General features: G+C 38.7%; 1 protein-coding gene across 1 annotated transcript in view; it reads right to left on the bottom strand.

Moving 5' to 3' along the window:
- LOC121520446 (potassium/sodium hyperpolarization-activated cyclic nucleotide-gated channel 2-like) overlaps nucleotides 1-25,506 on the bottom strand; it is a 59,520-nt gene that overhangs the window by 1,943 nt on the left and 32,071 nt on the right. Inside the window, exons 4-7 of the mRNA XM_041803904.1 lie at nucleotides 24,663-24,881; nucleotides 4,156-4,302; nucleotides 3,672-3,912; nucleotides 3,416-3,580 (exon numbers count right to left, since the gene is read on the bottom strand). Of these exons, the coding sequence (XP_041659838.1) occupies nucleotides 3,416-3,580; nucleotides 3,672-3,912; nucleotides 4,156-4,302; nucleotides 24,663-24,881 (772 nt within the window). The remainder of the gene's footprint in view (nucleotides 1-3,415; nucleotides 3,581-3,671; nucleotides 3,913-4,155; nucleotides 4,303-24,662; nucleotides 24,882-25,506) is intronic.

The following is a 25,506-nucleotide window of genomic DNA, read 5'->3' as shown; positions in this document are numbered from 1 at the left end:
ACTCCCATCTACTGTTACAGTGTCCCGTGTCCATTTGAGGGAACAGCACAGCTCATTTTACCGCAGATTTCAACACTAATATTCTAAAATATCTTCTATTAACAATATGATTTCATTTCCTGTACTTGGGGTTTAATTTTTAGAGCATTTTAAAATTCTGCCTCAAACAAAGCTGCATACAGAGACCCAGCATTTCCTGATATAACAGGATAAAGATAGGGCATAGTCTGTCCTATTGCAAGAAACAATAAGTCTTTGCAAAGGACTTTCTTTTCGAAAAAAGGAAAATAATTTACTTAAAAAAAAACTCCATGTAAAGAAAATGAAATAACAATCCTTGAAGAAATACGTAAATATTTCCTTAATATCAGTCTAGAAATTGTTGGTAAAATGATCTGTAGTAAGGTAGGTTTATTTCTGTATACATTTTCTTTTATCAAACCAAGGAAATAAAGGCAGAGCCTATGAAAAGTACATATGGTATGTGTTGGCAGATGTGGATATGGAAATATGAAGAGAGAAACTAAACTAGTGACAACATCTGACCAAAATCATGCTCTGTGGATTTACTTATAAGTCTAACTTGTCCATAGGTGTGACTGTGTTAACATGTTTGTCTATTCTCCCTCTCCCTCAACACTTCCACTCTGTTTACATGCTGTCCTGGAAGGTCTACCACATTGAGTGCTGTCTAAAACTTTGGAGTGTTGAATGACAGTGCCCTGTTAACCTTTGAACAGGAAGTCTGCACTGATGCTGACTTACTGAACAGCTTTTATCGTTTGCCATAGAAACACTCCTCTTATTCTGTTCTGTGTGATCACCTGCACAAACTTAAACACATCTACAAGTTTAAAAAATAATAGCATACAGATGTACAAATCAAAACATTTGCATTAAAGTCAGGATCTAATTTCAAAGACATTAAAAAAAGAATCTTATAAGATCATATAAAAAAATAACATGTTAAAAACACCACCAAATATGCAGTTTTCTACAATACTGTGTAGTGATTTTAATGATTCTGAAAAGTTATTATTGACTGACATGTAATCATGCTCAAATGTTTCTGTTTCTGTCAGAGTGAGGAGAGGTTCATCCCACAGCCTATCGCTGTGTTTAAACATTAATAGAGGGAACTTCAGCAATGACATCAGACCCTTTGAGAAAGGCCCTATGTCAGCTCTGTGACTGTCTGGCCACCTGTTCAAGGTGTATCCCTGCAAGCCTGCCTGGGATCAGGGGTATGGAGTATGAGTGAATGAATGAGAGACAATCTCATTTCAAGAAATTTCAAGCTGTGAAATTTTCTTGTTTCATTTGCAGATATTTCAGCTCATTACAAGTCATTCAGGCCTTATTTGTTACCGCTTGAAATAAGACATTCATTATAACTCATCAGTTAAATGTGGATTATATTTAGTCAATCAATCAATTAATCAATTGGTCGAGTGTAACTGCTACGGCACCTTTAAAACAAATTTAATGTTCTTTACAAAAGAGAATTAAAAAAGTGACTTACAAGGAGATTGGATGTTAAAAGGTTTGAGAGATTAATGTACACTAATATGAATTAAATATAAACACTAAAACACAACCCCAATTCTAAAAATGTTTGGGCACTGTGTGAAACATAAATAAAAACAAACTGAGACATTTTACAATGTTACAAAGGATGGAAAAGTAAGTGCTATTTATAAAAAGCTGGAGGAGAATTTTCAACTAACTGGCAACAGGTTAGTAACATGTTTTGGTATGAAAGGTGCATTTTAGTGAGGCAAAGTCTCTCAGAAGTAAAGATGGGCAGAGGTTCATCCATCTGCAAAAAAAAAAAACTGTGTCTTAAGCTGTAGAACAATTTCAGAAAAATGTTCCTGAACATACAATTGCAAAGACTTTGAATATCCCACCATCTACAGAACATAATAGCATCCAAAGATTCAGAGAATCTAGAGAAATCTCTGTGCTCGGGATTTTCAGTCCCTCACGTGGCATCGTATTAAAAAACAGGCTTGATTCTGTACAGGATATCAATGTATGGGCTCAGGAACATTTCAATGTCTGTCACATGTGCCATCCACCAATGCAAGTTAAAGCTGTAACATGCAAAGAAGCCATATATGAACACAATCCAGAAACACTGCTCTTCTCTGAACAAAAGCTCATTTAAAACCGACTGATGGAAAATGGAAAACTGTTCTGTGGTCAGATGAATCAAAATCTTAAATTTTTTCTCAAAACCACAGATGCCATGTCTTTTGGACTAAAGAGGACAGGGACCATCCAGCTTGGTATCAGTGCACATCTGAAAAGCCTGCATCTGATGGTATGGGGTTACATTAGTGCCTATGGCAAGGGCAGATTACACCTCTGGAAAGGCACTGTCAACGCTGAAAAGTTTTCACTGATAGAAAACATTTGGAGCATCATAAAACTAAAAATTAGGCAAAGGATACCCAGGATTGTTGAGCAGCATAGTCCTACATCAGACAGGAATGAGACAACATTCCTCTCCCAAAACTCCAGTAACAGCCTTCTACCTTTCCAGATGCTTACAGGCTGTAGTTAAAAGGAGGGGGGATGCTAAAGTTTCAACACCTAATATGTTTTTTTAATGTCCTATTGTGAGTAAAATATGTGTTTATGAAATTTGTAAATCATTGCATTGAATTTCTTCATAAATAATATCATCCCAACTTTTTTTGAAATTGGGGTTGTAACAATGAATGACGTGTGCATGTTTTGTGGTCTTCTAGAGAAAAACAATAGTCATTCAAAAACATAATGCGTTGTGTGCTCTTAATGTCCCAAGGATCAAGTTAGCAGCAATAAACAGCTGTATACACAGACTGTTAAATGTCCGGCTATACTCACTGCAGAAAAACTTAAGTCTATGCAGGAGTATTTCTGTCATTTTTGCTTAAAAACATCTCATTATGCTTTATACAAGCCATATTCTCCTAACATGTCTAGAAGAACATCTTTCAAGATATAACAAGCAAAAAACAGAGCTTGACTTGCTTTTAATGAGTAAAAAATAACTTGGCAATAGGGGAAGCATACTTTACTTGTTAAGTGCAAGGAAATCTGATGTCTAAATCTGAATGGTTTATATGTCCTTTTTTCAGACACTTACGTAAAGTTTTCTTGCTGCATTGGCAAAAAATTTTATTTCTCACAAAAAACAACAGCCTTTGTGGCCTTAGATTTTATGTTTTTAATCAAGATGTTTATCTGGACTTTTCAGTGAATGTGTCTTCAAGTAAGTGTAGCAAATTATTTTTTGTACAAGAAATTTGAATAATCAGCTTGTTTAGATTGAATTTTAGCAGTAATCAGATTCATTCATACAGTGGAACCTGTACAGTTTAAATATTCGGTTGTTTTTTATGATAAGTTTGTGTTGTTTTTTTACCTATGCGGTCCAGCCTGTCAATTGCAACAGTCTCGAAGGCTCGTCTCATCATAGGATATTCTTCCAACACCTCGTTGAAGTGGTCAACAGACAGCGAGTAGAGACGACAGTACGTCTCTGCTCTCACGCTGGCTGTTCGTCGGCCTCTCGTCAACAAACAGATCTCTGGAACAAAGAGGGGGAAAGCGGGGCATCTTTAAATAAAGGAGTAAAATCAGCACAAAGCAGCAAATGTCAGCCAGACATGGTATCAAACCTCCAAAATAAGAGCCATCAGAAAGTTTCATTGCCAGAGTTCCTTTAGTGATGACGCTGCAGACGCCGTGCTGAATGAAGTACATCTTTTTCCCGATGGTTCCCTCTCTTATGATGTAATCATGTGGTTGGAAAACCTCAAAGCGCAGCTTAGTCAACATGGCGGTCACAAAGTTGGGCTCTGCATTGGCAAACAGCGGCATGGAGGCCACCAGTTTACGACAGTTGAAGTTTACAATTTCCTGAGAAAAGACAACACGTTTGTATTTAAGACAAAAGAAATGTCTGTCAGATGTACATCTGCAGTACTACACTGAGAGATCGAGCATCTTCTCAATAAAACTGCGAGGTGAAAGTGCAAAGAAACAACAAAAAGTCAAAAGTCAAGGAAGTATCCTCATAGAAATCATTATAAATATCTTTAACAACATAAGAGAACAACTTCAATGTGTCTCACCAAACCCAAATATATGTGTACATCTCACCTCCCTGAGAGGCTCGCTCAGTTCTCCCAGAATGCTCTCCTCATCAAACATCTTGCCCTGGTATCTGTGCTCATAATAGTCATGGATTTTCTGTCGGAAGTCTGCGGGCAGCTTGTGGAAAGACATATACTGCTCCACTTGTTTGTACTAAGAGAAAAAGAGACAAACAGGCAGAGATAATGCTTCATTAATAAAGAACTCAGTGAAGAAAACATATTATTCTTATCAGGTGGGGAAAGGATAAACCTGGTGAGAGTAGGTGTTTTTCACATTTTCAGGAAGTCTGAGAGAAGAGCAAAAATAACAATAAAGCCCAGTATAGCTTATTTACTGGAGAACTGGTGCACAAGGAAACATGTTGCTTCATGTCAAAACGCAGACATGTAGGCTACTGAAATTGTCTGCAAAAGGACAAAACAAAAAAAATCATTTCCTGGGGCGCAGATGGCCTAGTGGTTTGAGGTGCGCCCCATGTGCACGGAAGGCCTGGGTTTGGATCCGGCCTGTTACCATTCCAGCATGTCTCTCCCCACTTTCTTGTCCCTGTGTCTGACTCTATCCACTGTCCTCTTCTATCAAATAAAGGCACTAAAAGCCCAAAATAAATCTGAAAAAAAAGCATGTCCTCTGTTGCCTGAGATCTTGCAGCAAGTAGAAAAATTCTTGTTTTGTTTTTGTTTCTGGGATTCTGATTTTCCTTCAGTGCTGCCCACCAGTTCAGAACCACTCCACCAAATAAAAATAAAAAATGTAGACCAGCCGCTCCAGAGACTTTGTGAGCCAACAGTACAAACACGATAAGGCTGTTTAACAGCTCTGTCTCCAACCACAACCTTTGTTTAGTGTTTGAAATTTCAAGTCAAATGTATCTTTGTCTGACAATGAAGTCCTTCTGATAAGTCAACCAATCTATATATATTCCCTCTAGTCTATTTGAAGGTTATATCAATTAGAAATTCTTACAATTCTTAAATAAATTAGAATAATCTATATTAATCTCATACAAATTAAGATATTTTATGACTTTTTTTGTTTGTGTGTTTTAACGTTGGTGATCATGGCCTACAGTTCACAAAAATAATTTCCCTATGTAGTAACATTAGTTGTCTAAACTCTAATGACCATTCATGTACAGGAATTGTAATTCTGTATACAGATCAAATGTTCATCATTGGCAACAAACAGTAGGAACTTTGTCCCAGCTGACAAACAAGCTTCCCTCAAAGGTATTCTTACAAGGATTTACATGTCTTTGTAAATGGATATCTGCATAAAAGCACAGCCCTTAAATCAAACATTTAATCTTGAGCCACAAATCTGCGTGGCACTATGTATGAAGTCAGTGAGCCATTGGATTCCTTACCTGAAACACACCAGAAAGGATATAACCATACTCTCTTTATATGAAAAAAATGTAATTAAAACATTTAAAAGATGTTTTCTTTTTCTCTTCAGGAGAGAGAAGACAATGCTCAATGTTTTATCTTTATTTAAGAACACTTGACAAAGTTACAGACGTGAAACATAAAAAACAACCAGCTAAATACTGTGTTTTTGTTCATTGTGGTTTGCCAAATCTTTCAGCCACGGTGGCCTACAGGTCATAAAAAGGATTTTAACAGGATAATTTTTGACAGAGAACAGACTTCTTTCTCTGCTCTGGCAATAGTTCACTGTAAGGTCAAGGGGCAGGCTAATTGCTGGAGTGCCTGTCTATTTGTCATTTGAACAAAACGCAGCAGGAACAAATACCTTACCTGCTGAAGGTATGTTTTAAATTCATATTTCAATTTCAATTGTCCTAAGTCCTGAATGATAAAAGAAGCAGACTGCGGCTTTGTCTCTCTCATGCAGCCACACTTCAATCCCTCATGTCTGTTAGTATTGCAATGTTAAGTTTATTAATGTATTCAATAATCGACACATCCAATTCCTCCAAGTCTGCCATAATAAAAGTCTCCAATGCTAATCATCATTGAACAGTTTTATTTTGAAGAGCAGCTTCAGGAAATGGAGAGTTTTCAGCAACTTAACAACAAAGATGTCTCATAAACAGGGAAGAAACATAACTTCATATAATTTAGGAAAATGAGATATAAGGAATACTTGAAGTGTTAAACACTGGTTGACAAAATAAAACATTTTTTCTTTTGGCTCTAATCTGTTTGTCTTTCAGGACATAAATGTGTTTTTTTTCTCTGGTGGCTTTAAAAGAGGATTGGAACATAACAGCATAGCAGAGAGCCCTCCATTCCCTCCATTCAGGCTGTAGCATTTTTTTTTTCTATTTGAGAGGGTTGTATTTGTCTTGACTGGGCGTGGCGTCAGCTCATTCAATGGACACACCCACACCATCTACCAGACATTACTGCCTCATTTTTCATGAGTTTGAAGCTTAATTCTATAGACTTAGAGATGTTTTTCATGACTGAAATTTGGCCCAGTGGTTCATAACACAGTGGCCTGTTAAATGCAAAACCTAAATTAAAGACTTTTTTATCCCTTTACTGGGACTTTAAGAGACCAGTTTCCCCCAGACTAGAATATGCTGCAAGAGCAGAGCATCCAAAACTCCTTTAAGCCACAAAGAGCAAAAGCAAGTCTTGTGACTGAGTCACAGAGCGACGACTGTTGCTACAAGTACTTTTCACATTTCTAAAAACACACAAGAATGATGTAAGCAGGTTAAGTATTGCCTTCTTATGAATCTGCATCATCACATTCATTTTTGCTAACTTTATTCCCCTTAACTGTGAGAAAACGATTTAAAATCCGTTTCTTTTTCAGGCTTTAACTATTGAAGTGGCAAGAGCCAACCTGCTGTAACTTTCTGTGATTCTACTGTGCTCTCATCAGAGATATGGCAATACTCCAAGGATCGAATAGGCAAAGTAATGACAATGTATGTATTGCAGATATTAATGCCACAAAGAAAGGAAACGTTTCCTGGAAGATTTTTAATGCTAAATGGTGGCTTAACTAGAACCAAACGGTTCTGAGATCAACAACGTGGTATTTGAAGGTGCTCATAGTTTGTTTTAGGCACTTATGGACAGAAAAAACACATTGTTGATTTTAAAATTTTCATGGACTTTTTTTGGGAGAGGCAAAGAATACTGTCAGTCATTTCTATTAAAAAAAAAAAAAAAAAAAAAAATCAGAAACAGGACAGCCACCCACAAACCTAGAACAATTCTTGTGAGATAATGATAATCATTATAATGATATTTTTGAATAAGCAGTTTAAAGCATTAAGGACCTGATCAGATAAGTTCATTCATATCTTTGGTCAACTTCCCCTAGATAGGCTGTAAGGCAATTTTTACCTACAATGACTCAGTGTAATAAAGCAGCCCTGCACTAAATTCCACCTTTATGACGGTCATAATGTTCAGTTTATATTGAACTATTTGGAGGCCACTGACGCAGTCATGTAGCTGATGGTACTGTACTGAATTGTACTCTCAAAGATTTGGAAAATGTTTTATATCTTGTTGGACAGAGTATAATATAGTCTCCTCAGTAAAACAGGACGACCTTCAACAGCATCACCACACCACACGGCAAACAAATTAATCAATAAAAATATAGATAGTGTCTCTCTGAGTGTAAATCAACAGTGTTTCACCCATTTTTCTCCCAGTGAGTCAACAAATACGCAAAAAGTGTGAGCACACGCCCTTCAGCTGTCAGCTGAAATGAACACACTCACCCTGGGATCAATGCTGCTGAGAAGTTAATCAATGCCTGATCAATGGAACGTAAAAGGTCCAACACGGCAAAAACACAAACAATCAGCTCCTATTGTTTAGATATGCTAATCACAATCCATCCAGAGTGGGCACCAAGGAGCGGATGTGGCCAAGCTGCAGTGAGAGGGCAGAGATAGATGTGTAGGTAAACAGAAGTGACACGAAACAATTGAGAAAAAGATTTTTGTTTGTACTTTGCTGTCAGACTCTGTGCACTCTGACCCAGCTCAAATGAAAAGCTAAAGAAGACATACAGCTCAACCTGTGAAGCCATCTGAAACAGCTCTGAGGGGCAGAGTGACAGCTCAGTAGGCCGACATACTGTGGACTCACTCCTAGGAGTAAGAAAGTCATCATTCATACTGTCTAAAATCCCCCAAAACTCGACTGAACGCCACACAAACTGTCAGCTAGTATTAGGTGACACTTCCTGACACTGTGTTCAGCAGGTTTGCCTTGAAGTCGTGTGACCAGCCCGCAGCTGGAGTGTCCTGGGTCACTTCTGTGTCAGACAATATTGTGCATAGTGTCCTGTCAAAGGCCCTGAGCAAAACAATGAGGTCCACCTGCTCCGGCACTGTTACAAGCTCTGGACCCACAAAGCAACTGGACAAATGTTTGTTTTCAGACACAGATGGAATGGCTCCTTGTTTGCTAAAGAGGAATATATTCAGCAAACAAAAAAATCTACCTGTACATTACTGAATACCCCTTTACACAGAGAGTTCTGAAGTACAAGGTAATAAAGTCCACCAACACAGTGAATCACAATTTAGATTAACAGGATCTTTCATTCCTAGCCTGCTGTTGTATAAAAAGGTATAAAAACTGACTCATTATCCCTCTTTGTCTCACAGGTACTCAACAAGGTATACTCACCATGCTGGAGCAAGCACTGCAGAATACACTAGGGATGTCCTGGTCAATTTTTTTGCACCTCATTACCAGTCAGCCAGGATCCATATAGATATTGATCATATTTTGTGTTTTGATATAGCAGCTGGTTTTTGTGGTTTGTCAGTCTCTTACAGGTGAAAGCATAACATTATTTTACATCAACAGAGCAGTATATTGAAGTAAAAAATGTGATGACTCAGTCATTATATGTGTTGATTTGTATGAATTAACACAATCAACATAGTGAAAAAATTATCAAATCCATCAACAGGCTAAAAAGTTCAGTCAAATAAATACAAGGTTTTAAGACTCAGAACACTGACAAAGTTATACTGTGCAAATGATGCACTTTCTTTCTATTGCTCAAAAAACAAATTTCCCCTCCAAACAACACTATTTATTCAAGTTAGTCAAGGCTGAATGTCAATATTGGACGCTTGTGATCTTTTCCCCTTAGGTGGCACTGCATTTAAAACAGGTGTGATTCTATACGGGATATCCCTGCATGGGCTCAGGATCACTTTCACAAACTAGAAAAGCACTCCGCCATAGGCCCTATTTCCCGATAGTACAGAAATTAAAAAAAAATCCTGGATCCAGATGGTGATCTGGATCACTCCCAAAATGTAATCAGTTCTCCCTTATGCCATTTCTGACATTTCCTGAAAATTTCACTAAAATCTGTCCTTGACTTTTTGAGTTATGTTGTTAACAAACAAACTAACAAACTAACTAACTAACAAATGAACAAGCCCACCCGATCACATAACCTCCTTGGCGGAGGTAATTCTTGTTGGTCAACACAGTTCACTGTGCTGTCCACAAATGCAAGTTAAAGCTTGATCATACAAAAGAAGAAACCACATGTAAACACGATCCTGAAACTCTTTTGATGCATGACTCCCACAAAGCCATTTTCTTTCATGTTTTACCATAAAAACAAATCAGAGTTTGTCCAACAGTTCACCTCTTCTGCCCAGAGAGAAATTGTTTCTTTGATACACCAGTTAAGTATGACAGATTTAACTATTAAATTGAATGGACATGAAAGATAAACAGTGACCAATGATATCTCTTCAAGCTGATAATTTGCCAAATGTGGATGTTTTTCATCAAGGCTGATATCAGATGATACCAATGTTAAACTGACACATCAGTGCATACCTTAAACACATCATAACATAATATGTCAGCTGCTTTAGTTTGATAACAGATTTTAATCTGCCCGTTTCAACAAGGATTTTAACACTGGTTTTAATATAGGATTAATATTTTTAACTAAAGAGGCTCAAAGGGGTCAACCCACCTGCTGCAAGTGGATGACTGAGCAGAAACAGTTAAAGCAGCAGACAAGTTGACAGGCCAACAGTTAAAAGAGCTGCATTTCAGTCAACATTGATTCACAATGCTTTGTAACTAATACTTAAGGCTGGCAATTCAATTAGCCTTTATATTTGCACTACATCACACACACAGTGCCTCTCTAGGCCACAGACGTCAGAGTATTAACCAGGGGGTCGAGTGACTGAGTTATAGCGTTATTCCCAATTCTCCAGTCAAGTATTTCAAATAAACCCAGCTGATAATGATAGGTTGATGATCAACAGTAGCATCACAAACATAAACCCAACAGCATGACAATATTACACACTCAAAGAAAAGCCTTTTTGTATCCAAGCACAGAAAAAGTTTGACAAGTCATGGGGAGTGGTGATAAGTGAGCCAGACAGCACAGGACCTACACCCTGATTCCTTATTAGTGTGCCCTTTGTCACATCATTATTTTTAACAGTCCACACAAAATGCACCGAGATATCCTTTGTGTTTAAATGAGGCACCAAAGGTCAGTAAAAAAGTGTTGATGTCCATCAACCTGAAATTGAATGTGCATTTCCACACCTTTAATATTGTAATATCAGTTAATGCTGTATCTTTATCTGAAACCAACATCCACCCTAGGTGCACTGTGCAGAGAATGTGTCATTTCTTAACACACAGTGCTTCATTTTTGGCTAAAGTCAATGCAAATTGCACAAATCTCCTTTTTCTTATTTAGGTGGATATCTTTTACTATCTATTCTTGGCTGGACTCTGTGACCCATAAACATCAGCAGACGTTTGGCATCTTCCCTGGTGTTTCTCTGCCAGGTTTGTGCTTCAGCTATTTAAAGTTCAGATGCTGATCTGGCTGGTGTTAAGAAAATAAAGTTTGTTGTTGAATCCTATCTTAAAATTAGATTATATCATCATCAACCATTTTAGAGTTTAAACCCACGAAGACTCCTACCTCATTCATACTGATTTGCCAAAATCAACTCAAATTTATTATGCCAAAGCCCAAAGGTTCCTGCAGTCCCTTAATGTCTTAAAACAAGGACTAAACACCTGTTTGGATTAGTTAAATGTGAGGAAACTACATGATTGTTCAGCACTTTATTAACAACAACAACACAGTTCCAGAAGTTGATTGGTACATAAAGCTTTTAAATGTCCTCATATATGCATTCATACCATTAGCATTTTTGAAAGGTTTGTTAATGTAGACCTAAAGCCTGATAAAAGTTTGCAAGTTCATACATAATCCTTAACATTAAGGCTCATAACAGGGTAGATTTGGGGGTTGAACGGTCAAAGGCGCATGAAAGCTGTGCTCCAGAACTATGGCAAAGTTTGGAGCTGATATTAAGGGTGTTTTCAAACCTGAAAGCTTGGATTAGGGTCCGGATCAAGGCTCGTGTTTTAGTTACATTGTACAAATTTGGTTAGTTTGGTTTTGATTTCACATTATTACTGCAAATGGACTAACAGAATTTACATGACAAACAGATGAGAAATCGTCATTAACAACGTAGGCTGCGTTTCTCTATAGTTTACACTGATTGGTTAGTTGGTCAGCAGGCCTCTGAGATCAGCGCGACAGTTGGTCCTCTCTTTTCCCCATGTGCTTCCACGGCTCGTTTGTTTTGGTGTTGGATTTCTTTTTTCTGGTTCTCATGCCATGATTTCCTGTCATTGATACACAGGCCCAAACCGTTGCAATAATGCTTGAAAGGGGACATATTTTACCCTTTTAAAACAAGTTAATATTGGTTTTAGAGGTCTCCAAAACATGCCTGTGAAGTCTGTTGCGGGACAAACACTCCTGTATTAGATTTCTGCACGTCTAAAACCCCTCTGTTTCAGCCCTCCTCAGAATGACCTGTTTCTTTGTCTGTGGCTTTAAATCCGATCAGGAGAGGAGGGCGGAACTTTCTTCCAAGCAGGTAGGACCAACCAAATCTGGGGGCGGTGCCAACTTCCCACATGAGGTCATGAGGGGAAAATCTGAGAACGGCTTGTTTAAGCACACATTTTCTGAAGCAAATGGATTTTTCTGGTACTTGAGGGGACTGTGGACAGGCCAGGGGCACATATTTTTGTTTTAAAAGCCTGAAAAAGTGATTTTTGCATAAAATGTCCCTTCTAACACTAGGCATGCACCTTGCAGAGGTTCAGTTCGGTCTGGACCGAGACCACCTCATTTTGTTAGACTAAGGTCCAGCTTTTTTGCTCTGGACCACGGTCCAGAGGAGGTTTCATCAGGCTCAGAAACTGAAAAGTCTGAAAGTCCAGACCAAATAATGTAGGTGTGAAAGCACCCTCAAATATGAAATACCTGTCTTGACAGTTTCCTTCTTCCTCCAACTTTTATAACACACCCCTCAAATTACATTATGGTTCCCAGGTCGCAGGGATAGATGGGAAATGAGGAGATTCACTGATGATTGGGCAACTCTGGTATTTCTAGATAAACAAAAAACATTTGGATCCGTGTAAGTTATTTATAGAAAGGTTGAAGGGCCTTTAAAGCCACAGGAGTTTCCTGTGAGAAATAATAAAATGGGAAAAACAGGTGTGGTGGTAGGTATAGTCTGACTCCATGAGATGAGTCACATTATAATGACATCAAGGGTTAACCAGAAACAAAGAATAGGCATAGTGAAAAAGAGGAACAAAACCCCAACAGCAGTATAACTTACTGTAAATACTTTTTTTTTTTAAACAACTCAAATTCAGTCCTACACCATTCATGTTTAGCTAGTGTACATTTTTTGAGGAAAAGGTCATGACTTATTTTTTTTACCATCAATTTTGCCATTTGCAGTTTCTACAGAAAATTCTGCAGATACTGCACTTATGAAAGGGACATGATTTTATGCTCCAAAGTCAGCATCATAGCCAAGATGGACAGTGGCACAGGTCAAAGTCCTGCACCCTTATTAGGAGTGCTCCTAAAATTCTGTGAGTTTCTCTGTGGAGGTTGGGCATCAGTTGACTGCTGAGCTTCAAGCATGTTGTATCTGGTTTAACCGAGGAGCCATCAGTAGACTGTGTGGAAACTTTTCATCAATTAATCTTCTTCTTATTGATTATTAATGTATCATTTTGACAAATTCTTCTTAATAATCACACATAAAGAAGTGTCACTGGTAGTGGCTGAAAGTGTTATTCTATTTCAAATCAAATATGCTGGATTAAAAAGCCAAAACAGACTAAACAACACCTTACTCAGACATATAGTTTTTTGTGCATATTGGATGTTTGTACAGAATGAAGTCACTGTGCTTGCCAGGAGTGTTGTCACATTGTCAAGAAAAAGAACTGCATGTTTCTGACTGATGCCGTCAGCCAGACTTCTCCCTTCTGCCATGTACCATAAACATAAATAAACTAAACATGCCAACATTTGAATTATTCACAAATCTATGCAAGGAAAAGTCTCCTGTGCAGGAGCAGCTGCACATCTCCTCTGATGGAGTTACACAACAATGTAAAGTTTCACCTGCATGAGTGACTCTGCTTCCTGACATCTGCAGATGGAGAGTGGCCTGCAGAAATGACCCTATGTCACAACGCTTTACTCGATGTGTCAGGACTAACACTACAGCTGGCGTGCCGCTCATACAATAGAAGTGCTGATTGTGGACAAAGTGGAGGTGTGAGGTTAGTCTGGCAGCAAGGGAAAACCTCACACTAGCCGTAAAGAGGCAGCGACAAAGAACGTGACGTGAAACCCATGCGGAGCGGTGGATTGTGACTCAGCTAAGTGTGAATGAATGAGGCAGCAAAAGCCTATCTGATTGGACCTAGATGGTGGCTTTTAATGGCTTGACTTTGAGAGGTATGTCACAGTGCCCTGTATTGATCATCAACAGGCCAACCTGAAATCTCTTCTGTGTAACTGAGGAGAGGGGGGAGCATTCAGAGGGGCCGACACTTAAGGAAGGGTTAACACCATATCTGTTTGTCTGTATCACCATTTTGACATTATGGTAGAATATAACGCTCAACTAGCAGTTTGTGATCTAAACTGCTGTTTTAGGCAGGTTGTATACTTGACAATTAGCCTAATTATGATGGGAATCCATTGATCATGATCACAGAGCAACCATTTTCCTCTGACATACTCAGGATGGGAAGCTAAAATGCAAATTTTATTTTTTATAACTACTGTTTTAATGTTGTAAGACCTAAAAATCTGTATCAGTAATCAACCTATACCTGAGTCATGTCTGCTGTGAGCAGTGAGAATGTGTAGAAACACAAGACCATATTTTAAGTTAAACCTAGACATTCCACCTATTATAGGATCAACCCATCCAGGTTTTACCCATTCTGGGTGAAAATGTTCTATCAAAAAGAATGTCAGTAAATGGGAAAGACAGGATCATAGGGATATAATACATATATAATGCAATATAAGAATACGACATTTCAGAATAATTACTAGCATCTTAAAGTTATAAAACGAACAAAGTTTTAGGTGCATATGAGTTATTGATCAGACTCTCTCAGTCAAACTAGACTAATGGCCTCATCTTGTGACTGGAGATATCATTAATTTACATACCTTTTGCATACTTTGTCCATAGTAAATGAAACGATTCTTTACTTTTAAAATCTCTTTAATATATTGTTGAATGTGTGAAAAATTCATTAACAGGTAGGCAGGTTGCCTTTATTTCCACCATAATAAAAACTAAACGAACCCACCTAAGACTCCGTTACAATATCAGAGCTTTCTGCTGTGAGTCAGTATGTCCTAATGTTTTCAATGTATCTTGATTATATCTATTAAAACTTGACAAAAACTTCAAAGAACTTCCAACAGGACTCAGACATGCTCTAGTGAATGTTAGCTTAGCAAGGAACTTTTATCACTAACATAACACAGTGCTAGCTAGTAGGCTTATATAAGCCAGCTAGAGTGTGCTAGGGAATAAGCTAATACAGGCATTTATTTCTAATAAGGTAATCCATTAACAATAGCTAAGTCATATGCCAATAAAGATGAACTTTAATTTAGCTTTCATACATAAGTCACAGTTCTCTCCCTCAGAAATCCAGTCATGTGGACTTAATATGACTAAAGATTAGTCAGGATGCTCACACTAAATGTAGCACAAACATACTTAAACATTAAACCCTTTTATTAGTCAAAACTTAGAAAAATCCTTTAATTATCACGGTGTCCACAGCCTGGTTTATTCCTAGGGTTTACAATTGGAAAGTGCTGATCAGGGTGATTGATTTGGTGACATAATCAATATGTCTGAGCTCACTCATGTGATCTTAAACAGAGAGCGCTGAGCTGGATGTCAGTTCAAAAGCAAAAACAGTCAGATACAAAGCAAGAGAGAGATAGCAACGTGTGAGCAGCATGTCGACTAAATAATTACAATCATAGAAATTATGAGAAAAGAAAACAATTTATAGAGAGCTGTTTTTGTTTAATTGTTTACAACACTATTTAATGCACTTTTCTCCTGTTCTAGTGGACAGACAGAGCTCTGTCATGGTGTTTATTCAAATTTCCTTTAAGTTGAGGACAAATATTTATGTACCGGTAAAAACTCAATTCAACATGTATTCCCAACTCACTGTAAAAATGAGACACCTAGGCAGGTGTGTGTGATGAAAACTGAACACCATAAATATAATGTCAGCATTTTTGCACAAGGGGCCTGGAATTTAGTCTCTCAGCCTGTGAATGGAGATTCAAATCGAATCGTCTCCACAAGGAGGGATTCACACCCCTAATAGCATTATCACTCACTAATACCTGTTAGCTGTAGGAGGAGGCTCAAAACGAATGCTACTGTTTGACGGTAAGGCACAAAGGGAAAGGTTTTAGTAACGACCATAGCAGATACACAGTGTGTCCCAAATCACATGCTCCTGTACAAAATACTAAACATCTGAGCGCATAAGTGTGCACAGTGTGTACTCACTGAGAAGTACTGGCACACTGACAACTGGCACAGAGTTGGGTGTGGAACCACGGACTCCTCAAACCCTCAATGAATGCAGTATTGGTGTAGCATGCATGACTATTAGCATGCTAGCGCTACCTAGGTGAAGTGTTATTAGCAATGGCAGCAGATTTCAACTAAGGAAAAGGTTTGTAAGGCAAAATAAGTTTGTTTAATCAAAGCAAATAATGTTAAGGTAAAACACAAGTTGCAATACTCTAATAGTAAGTGATAATAGCTGCCAAAAATCAATTATGATCGCCTAACATCTATTTATAACTTGCTGTATAAAAAGAAGTAGAACAAAACAGATGCAGTTAGATCGTCGTCACTTCCTGTTAGTGTAAAACAGCAATACTAACCCATTGTGATTAAGTGCCATGTACTGCATTCTAGTGTACTGTATTATAACATACTTACAGAGGTATTTGTTTTGTGACCTGCTAAAATTTTTGGAAGTCTTCAAGCTAATGAAAAAGAATGCTAGCAAGGTTTTTTTTTAACCTTTGTAATTAGCCAGAAATCTATTTACTAGCAAAAAGTAGCTAGTATCAGCACAATGTGTATTAATATCAAAACATGAAGCATAGAATGTATTTTTTCACAGATAGTGTGAGTGAAATGTGCCATTTTAGCATCAGTGTTTTGTGAAGTATTAGCTGTTGTCTGAATGCAGCTAATAGTTTGTATGTTGTTTTTCTGTTGATATATGGCTTGAAGTCCCTCCTGCTTTTACTTTCAGCAGTCTTTGAATTTTGCTGGCTAAGGTTAGGGAGAGGAAATAATTACTTTAGGCGAAGTGTATAAAATTAGAGAAAAAATGCTGCTGTGTTATTACATGGAACCGAGGTTGTCTTTAGTTTTAATTAAAGTTTTGCATTCAGTCCTCACTTATAGACCCAAATTTTTCTGTTTGCTTTCTGTACTTTTTTGTTCCTTTTTTTCCTCCTCTCCCCTGATTCATCTCACAACTTCTCTGCATTGTAAAATTCTGATTCAGCGTCACCAAAACAGCAATGTGGGTGTGTAATTCATTCACTTAACTTGCTGTAAAATCGTCTAATTGTATTATAAAGCACATTCATCAAAGAGAGACAAATCAGATAGTGGTAAGTCAGAGCTCGCCTTGTCTGTCTTCAGTTGGCGTATGAGTACACAGGGAGGAACAGCTCACTGTGGGGCCTCACATACTACAGAGTCTCATTAAATGAAACCAAGCTTCTGAGGCAACATGGAAAATCCTTTATTTCAGTCAAAGGGAATGGCAACCAAAGAGAACTGTCTGATAAGGGACTGCTCATCAGACATGTTTTCCTCAACAGTAGTGGATATCATTTGGCTCAATGACAGGAATCACTGTTTTTGTTGTAGACTGTGGCGCAGGAATCTCTATGGCCACTATCTCTGCAAAGTCAGCCTGGTTCTGGATAATTGGAGCGATCAGTGACAAGCAGACGGATCACTGTTGTTGATGGTGGCGGTGGGATGAAAAGAGAGAGAGGAGGAGGGAGAAGGTAGAGAAAAATCTTGTTTCCTGTCCTGTGTAACGTCTCGACAGAGAGCTCAGACTGCTGTCTGCTCACTGTCTCAGTCTTGCTGACGGAGATAATTCTCTACGACTACCAGGGAGAAGAGCTGATTCAATGTTAAACCTCCTGTGAGGCCCTTAAGAGCTTATTATTTATGCAAAACATGTGTCTGTGTAGACTTACAGTGTATGATCAGTCTAGTGTCTGTATCATGTCTAAGAGGCACAGTGGTGATCTAAAAGAGAGCACAAACTCATAAAAACTTTATGTACATTTTTATTTTTTTCTCTATATGATCATCAGGTATCATTACATGGATTTAACTGTTAAGAAATTGTGCAAAGAAATCTCTGCAATTTTGTAAACTCAAGAGTTTAGCAGGCCTGTATTTTAAATACTGGCAGACAAAATACTCATTTTATGACCCCAGCTAAGACTCTTCAGATATGTAAACATCGCTCAAGTGTGTGCTTGAGTTTATGTTCTGTGGCTGGTCATTCTGGTTCATTAATGTTATGTTAATATTATTAACGGCTGTGCCTTTATTATGGCGAGTCAAAATGTCGGGGTGTGATGTCAAATTCTTACAAAACAACTGCTTAATGAATGGGGAAACTCAAAACTAAACATAGAAACCATCGGTATTGATGACACAAAAAACATAAGGACTGGAAACATAACCAAAAAGTATGACAATATTTTATACTACAACAGTCCTGGCATTCATTACAACCAGGCAGCATCACGCCTTCTCTGCTTTGACCAAGGAGAATAAAGACAAACAATGTCATCCCGACTCTCACTGCAGCCATACATTGTTCTAGTAAGCAGGGAAATGACCTGTCGAAAAATAATACCAATGCAGAAGTGCAAAAAAGAGCACCATAGAGTCTACATGGACAAAAAAGGGCAAACACAAACACTGTAAAACCAAAAAGTTGAAAATACCCAACATTTTTGTTGAAACTACATCAAAGTTTTTAAGTAGTGGGTTAAACTTCTGAGTAATCTCAGATGAGTTAAAACTCTTAAAAAAACAGCACTGAAGAATCAGTGTTTCTTTTTAGCAGGTGCTCAGTCATTTTAAGCCATATCAACTCAATTTGACTCGTACATTTATGCTAAGTTAACTTTTTAAGTTAAAATGCACCGTGGAAATTTTCCAACACTCTAAAATCCTGTTTAAATCTAACCCAAAATAGTTTAATTACTTTATGTAAAGCTTCATGTTCTTCATCCACTGTAATTTCCCCTTATTAGGATCACATTCTATAATCTTGAACATTCATGCCTCTCAAGGTAGGCCAACTTAAGTGACTACAGGTGACAATAACTAAAACAGGTACACTAACACGGAATTCCTCTACCATCATGTTCAATAATCGTATGTAGAGTCTCTCCTGTCTCGGGTGCTGAAGCTTGTAACTCCTTCAGAGTAGTCATAGGTGTCTTGGTGCCCGCTCTCACTAGTCTCCTTCTTGCATGATCACTCACTTTGTGAGAACGACTTTATTGAGGCAGATTTACAAATGTGACACATTCCCTCCATTTCTTGATGATGGTTTTAACTGAACTCCTTCATTGCCTTGGATTTTTCTTAACCCCTGACATCCCCCAACTTCTTAGTTGCTTGAAGGGTTCTTTTGTCAGTCATATTAAAGAGGGTCAATATTTATGCAGTCACTTTTTTTAACTTTCATATTTATATTTAATTGACAATACTTTGAAGATGTCTGTTTCACTGTGAAATTCAATGGATTTTTCTATGTTTTTGTGTCAAAAAAAAGCCAAATTATATAGATGATTGATTTATACAAGCAATAAAAAGATAAAATATCCAAGGAGGTGAATGCTTGTGTATGCACTGTAAATACTAAAGTGGGACTAATAGGTTTTCCTGTTATTCTTACTAAGCTAGAGATGCATACGTGCAGAAAAAGACAACTTATTGCTGCAAAGTGCAACATTAAATATGGTAATTTCAGAAAATCTTCATGAACTCTGATGTACAAATTCCCACAAAAAATGGAACACACCAAACACTATTAAAGTGACAATTAAAGTGACATGTTTTATAGGTGGCTCAAGGGAGCCCGCCTCATGCATGTATGTAGGTCTGTCTGCCCCTCTGCTGTGTGTCACTATGCACCATGTATTAATAACTCAGAAGTCCCTGCACTAAAGCCACCAAGTGGAACTCTCCCTAAATTTAACCAGGGCGAGTTGTGAGTCTGACGTTACCGCTGAGCTGAAATGGAAACCTCCGCACAATGCTAGCTGCAGCCTCACAGGAGCTGCACTAGACTGCCAGCAGACGTGTTGTGCTCACACTCTCCCAATGATAAAAATGTCACTCACAGTCCTATCCGGAAGCGTGGCGAATTCAGCCGGCAGCATCAGCCTCTCTCGTACTTCTCTGCTCTACACTTCGTTTTTTTCTCCTTTTAAATAAACACGTCCTCAGCTCAAATACTAATCCTCACAGAGCAGCTGGAAAAAAAGAAAATCTGACAACTGGTCAGAAAAAGGGTTCTGGGCAAATGCACTTTCCTGCCTTCAGCAGAAAGATTTATATATTCTGGGATGGGTTAGGGTGGGTTAGTGTCTAAATATGAACAAAAACACACAGAGCAGACCATGTGAGAAACCACATTCTGACATTAAAAGCATGCATGTTTCCTACATCCCAGTTTATCCTTAAAGTGGACAAAAAACCCTGTTTGATGATTAAATACACTTCTATGACTCATATCTGCTCCTAAACACATAAGAGTTAAGTTTTGTCAGTGTTTAGACTGCTTGCAGAACAAATTTAACACTTAGGTGAAACTTTACCATAGAAGGAGGACTGATTAATGTTTTTTTATTGGGTAGGTTGCTTGTTTTTGACCCCCACTGAGGAAGAAACCATTCATAAACGATGAAACAAGATAGATTTCCCCTCCAGCCTTTTAACTCCCACCATACAGGACACATCGCAAAGACAAGAGTGCCAGTAACCACTTAACTTGCTGAATCGTTGTCTTCTAAACCTTTTATTGGACATGATATACACCCGAGTGTTCAGCCTCATTGCTGAACAAGCCTAAAGGGAGCTCCACACAATGCTAGCTAGACAAAAACGACAACTAAAACACTCCAGTGTTCAAATATCTCACAGTGCACCAGCAGGACTTGTGTAGACAACAAGGCCGTCTCCCACAGGTTTCCCCTCCCCCTCTCTCTGTGCTCCCTGTAGCAGACAGTTAGCAGTAGTAGTGCACCTCTCAAGGACACCAGCACCAGAGAGGAGAGAGAGGCGAAGAGAGGAAGGAAAAGGAGAGAAATTCAGACCCAAGGAGGTGGAGCGAGAGGAGAATTAGGTTGAGATATTAAGGAGGTGGAGGGGGAGACGAGAGGGGCTGGGAAAATGTGAAGAGGGGCAGTTAAAAACGCATGAGCGGTGATACAGAGTGCAGGTAGAGTGAGAGCTGGTGAGTGAGTGATCAGGTAGGGAGAGAGAAAGAGGCAGCCATGCTTACGTCACCTTCAGGATGACATTGGCAGGACACACAGGTCTGCTGCCTCATCAATTCTACTGCTGCCCAAGGGGACATCATATCACACACTCTCTCTCCACCTCTCTCTCTCTCAACAACATCACACACACGCACATACGCCCAGCCTCTGGCAACGTGGCTCTACCTGGCCGAACACACCCGCAGCCTCTGATTGGCTGCTGAAAGGCAGCAACACTCCCCTAGTTCTCCATCCAGCGAGACTCTGCTTGGAAACAGACAGGCTGTACTGTTTCCACCACAGGCCACTGCTGCAATGGCTCAGCTCTGCTCTGATCTACATCATGTTTCAAAAGATATCCGACAGACAGAGGAAAAAAAAACGTAACACTTCATGACTTACATGAGGGGTTAAATGGGATGATGTGTGATAACACTTCAAGTGCAGAGGGAGGTGCTTGGGTGTGATCTGGGGCTAGGACAATACACCAAGTGGTGCAAAAAATCATCTCTCTTGAAAATTCATATTTCTCATAATAAAATCCTGAATTTTGAATGAATGAGCAGATATGATGGCAGAATAAAATATCATATAATCAGCAGTGATGTTAATACATAGACCTCGCAATTTTCCCCAAACTTTCACATAGCTCAGAGGTCAGAGTCACAGACATATTTTCGTGACTTTTTGACTGACTACTGAGAGATGAGTATGATGGACACATCATCCCTACTTAAGTAAAAGTACATGAAAAGTAAGCAAATACTTAAAAATCTCCACTAGGATTAATTATAGTTTCAAGTTACGAAGGGCTAAATATAATACAAACACTTACAGTGATGAAATTACTGATGCATTAAGTAAATTTACTAGAATAATGTCAATATACACTTAAATATTTCTTGTAAAAACATAATTTCCTTCAAAAATAAATGGAACTCCAAGCCTTAAACAATGAGATCAGTCCCTATGACCTATACTGTAGACAGCCACAAGGGGGTGATTGAGATATTTTAGCTTCATATTTCTAGACCCCTTTTAAAGTCTATCACTGAGTTTGATGCTAATATGCTGTTGTGATTGGCCAAAAACACATACAGGAAACAGATCCGTGAAGATTCTCAGAGGGAAAGAGCACGCTCAAAGAGCCTTATGTGGAAAATTATTGTAAAAAACTGCAACTTTAATCAAGATAACAGTAATAAGTATGTGTTTATCATGCCAAATCACAGAAATACTGGTGTGCTTCTTGTCTGATAAGCCACTAAGTTGAAGGTTTCTTTAGACTTCAAGAAAAAAAGTTAAACAATAGCATATGCCATATTTTTGCCCTCTCAGATTTTCTGAATAATCCTCTGGGGGCCGGATGGGGAGCTGTGGAGGGCCTGATGTGGCCCCAGGGCCTCCAGTTGTTTACCATCGTCATAGAGGATCTAGACTACAAATGTAATATCAAACGATTTTATTTTCTTCATAAATAAAGGGGCACCACATCTAATTATGCTTATAGGCCTATATTAGGATACTCTACTGTAGCCTTTCTCAAACTTGGATGAACGTTTTAAAAATCACTTTTTAAGATGGCAGCAATGTCACGCTTCATATTTACAGACCTATGTGCAGCTAAAAGGATTAAATGAGGTTGCGCTTCGCAGATACAGCATTTTTTGAGGTGACAGGAGATATTTATTTGCCTTTGCATCTCATCTCGCTGATTCCAACTTTTGCTCTTCTGTTAGGTGTGTCATAACAAAATGTTTGATGACTTGATTCTGATGATTTCCACCTTTTCATGAGGAAAAATGTGAGCAAACATGTGCCGAGGAAAGGAGACGATGACTTCAGTCCACTTGACTCATGCCAAAAAGGAAAAGAATCAGCCAAAGATTGCGCAGTGGCGCACAAAAGGTGCACAGCAGCAACAGCTGTGAGCATGTGGCAACAGAACTGTGCTTTTATAAAGACAAAAGTGAGTTATTTTACATGTTGAACAGTTTGTGCGTATTTAAGCTGTTATTTCCATCCAGATTTGGTCTGATAGATGTGTAAGGAGTACTGAAAAGGGCATCATACTGAATGTGATATTTTATGATGTACATTTATGTTATTCATATGTGTATTTATTATTTCTCATTTGAAGTGTGTATCCTCTTGCGTGACCCTGTCTCTCCCAGAATTCATCCATATTTGTAAACCTTAACAACAAACAATTCAAAAGTTTAACTTTCACTTCAATCTGGCTCAGATTTTGGGTACATTTTCCTCCATTGTTTAATACCTTAGGTACTTTAAAATTTATATTAAACAGATACAAGTACCACCAGAAAACAAGCAGAGAAGAAAGAGTCAGTGTTAAATGTTTTAAAGTGGAATACTGGCTTTCTATTCAGTTTATCAGTGCTGATATCAAGTATCACTAAAACCTGTAAAAGTGCTGTGTATCATGGAAGAAAATGGAAACGTGAGCTCTTCTGCAAGTAGCCCTTAAAATGATCCCAATGAACTAACATAAGCCCCCTTCTCTAACCCTGGACCAGTGGAAACAAAGATTCAGGGATGTGAACTGTGTGACATTCAAGATGAGAACATGATGCCAACATCAATGCAGCAGCAGTGGCTTGATTTTCAACAACCGGTTTTGACAAAAGAAAAGATTTTAAAAAGCCAGATGTCACCTTTTTGTAATGAGGAGCATAAAAGATAGATCCTGTGTATGTCCTTTACAGACATAGACTTTTCCTGATTTTTCTGTGGTGTTTGGAGTAATGCAAAAGTTATGTAAGTAGTAGTGTAACTACTTTCAGCACTGAGTACTTAAGTGATGTATATTAAGCATATTGTGTTAGTGCAGGCAGGCTGTGAAGTCAAGTGCTGCTTTAATTGAGATCAGCTGATCTCACAAGCCCTCATCAGCTGATAGCCAGCTGATTCACTTCGAAGCACACTATTGGCTAATCACACTCGGGCTGCCGTATCTAAACGGATCTAACCTGGCATCTCTTTGCTCAAGCCGCTTTTTGCCTCCTCCACCCCAGCTTATCTTTTATTCTGCTTCTGTATAAATCAGTGTCATTCTGTTGTCACTGATGCCAGCTCTGCTCTGGGTTTTTGTTGCTTGTCTCCCTGCCTCAGGCTTTCCTTGTATGCTCAGGAGGAGCAGGAACGTGTGCTATTCCTGCCTGATGCTTTACATGTAGGTTAATAGGAGGGCAGGAGGATCCCAGAACAGCCCCAACACCAAATATGAACAATGGCAGTAAGTTTTGATTAGTAACTGCAAATTTTAATAAGTATTAATAACTGCAAATCGTGTGTTTTTGACAGACTGGTCCTGACTTTAGTGTTACATTTTAATGGAAAGCAACTAGTTATGTGTGGCATTACTACCCCTTGTGTACAGCACAAGAGAGAAACTAGTTTTCTCTTCAAATTCAAAAATGTTCTCTATGGGAAAAAAGTTAGAATTTGATATCAAATGGTTAACAGCAAACAGAAATGTGGAGAATATGGGACTGAGTCGATATAATGATGCTTTTTACCTTTTCCTGATACTGCCGTCTGGAGGAATCCAGGGACTGGATTAGAGCGGTTGCATGGCCAATGAACACAGCATAGCACGTAGCTCCTACAATCATACTGAGCATGGTGAGCCAGATATCTGAGAGACTCTCCGGGGCCTGTCGACCGTAACCGATGCACAGCATGTGGCTCATTGCTTTGAATACAGCGAAGGAGTACAGCTCGGACCATGTATCATTCTGTGGAGAGAAGAGAAAAAGGGATGAACAAAAAGTTAAAGACATCCGTGACACATAAGAAGCATGTTTAGAGGCAGACAGGAGGGGACATGGAGGAAATCTTCGCGGACACCAGGTCGTGGAACAGCACTTAAACAAATGAGAGCCCCAGGGAGGGAGCTGCATTAAAAAAGAGGGAGGATGTGGAAACGACACCAGAGGAATCCTTCGAGGTCTAATCAGTAAAGTGAAGACAGTTTGGAAATTATTTCCTCCGAGAGAATGATAATGAGAGGTCATTAAATATGCCCTTCCAGAGCTGTGTGAATAGGAATCTGGTACTGGAGGTGACAGCCAGCCAGTGTCACCAGGCTGCTAGTGTTCAAATTGAACAAATCTCAGGACTTAAAAAAAGCTGAATTAGTTATGTTGTTTGATCTCTGTGTACATTTCCTACTTATAAATCATTATTATTCAGCTGATACTTTAATGTCAAAACTCTGCGTCAGAAGAGAGGGAGGGTGGCTGGGCGATCAACAGAAGCTTGATTGATCTGATACTTTTGTCTGCCGAGCTTCCTTTGTCTCCCTTTTCTCTTTCATTAGCACTCAGTTGTGACCGCTGTGACCCCAGTCTGAACACACTG

This window comes from Cheilinus undulatus, linkage group 13 (genome assembly GCF_018320785.1).
Source record: "Cheilinus undulatus linkage group 13, ASM1832078v1, whole genome shotgun sequence".
NCBI lineage: Eukaryota > Metazoa > Chordata > Actinopteri > Labriformes > Labridae > Cheilinus > Cheilinus undulatus.
This window is presented reverse-complemented; position numbering and strand designations above follow the sequence as displayed.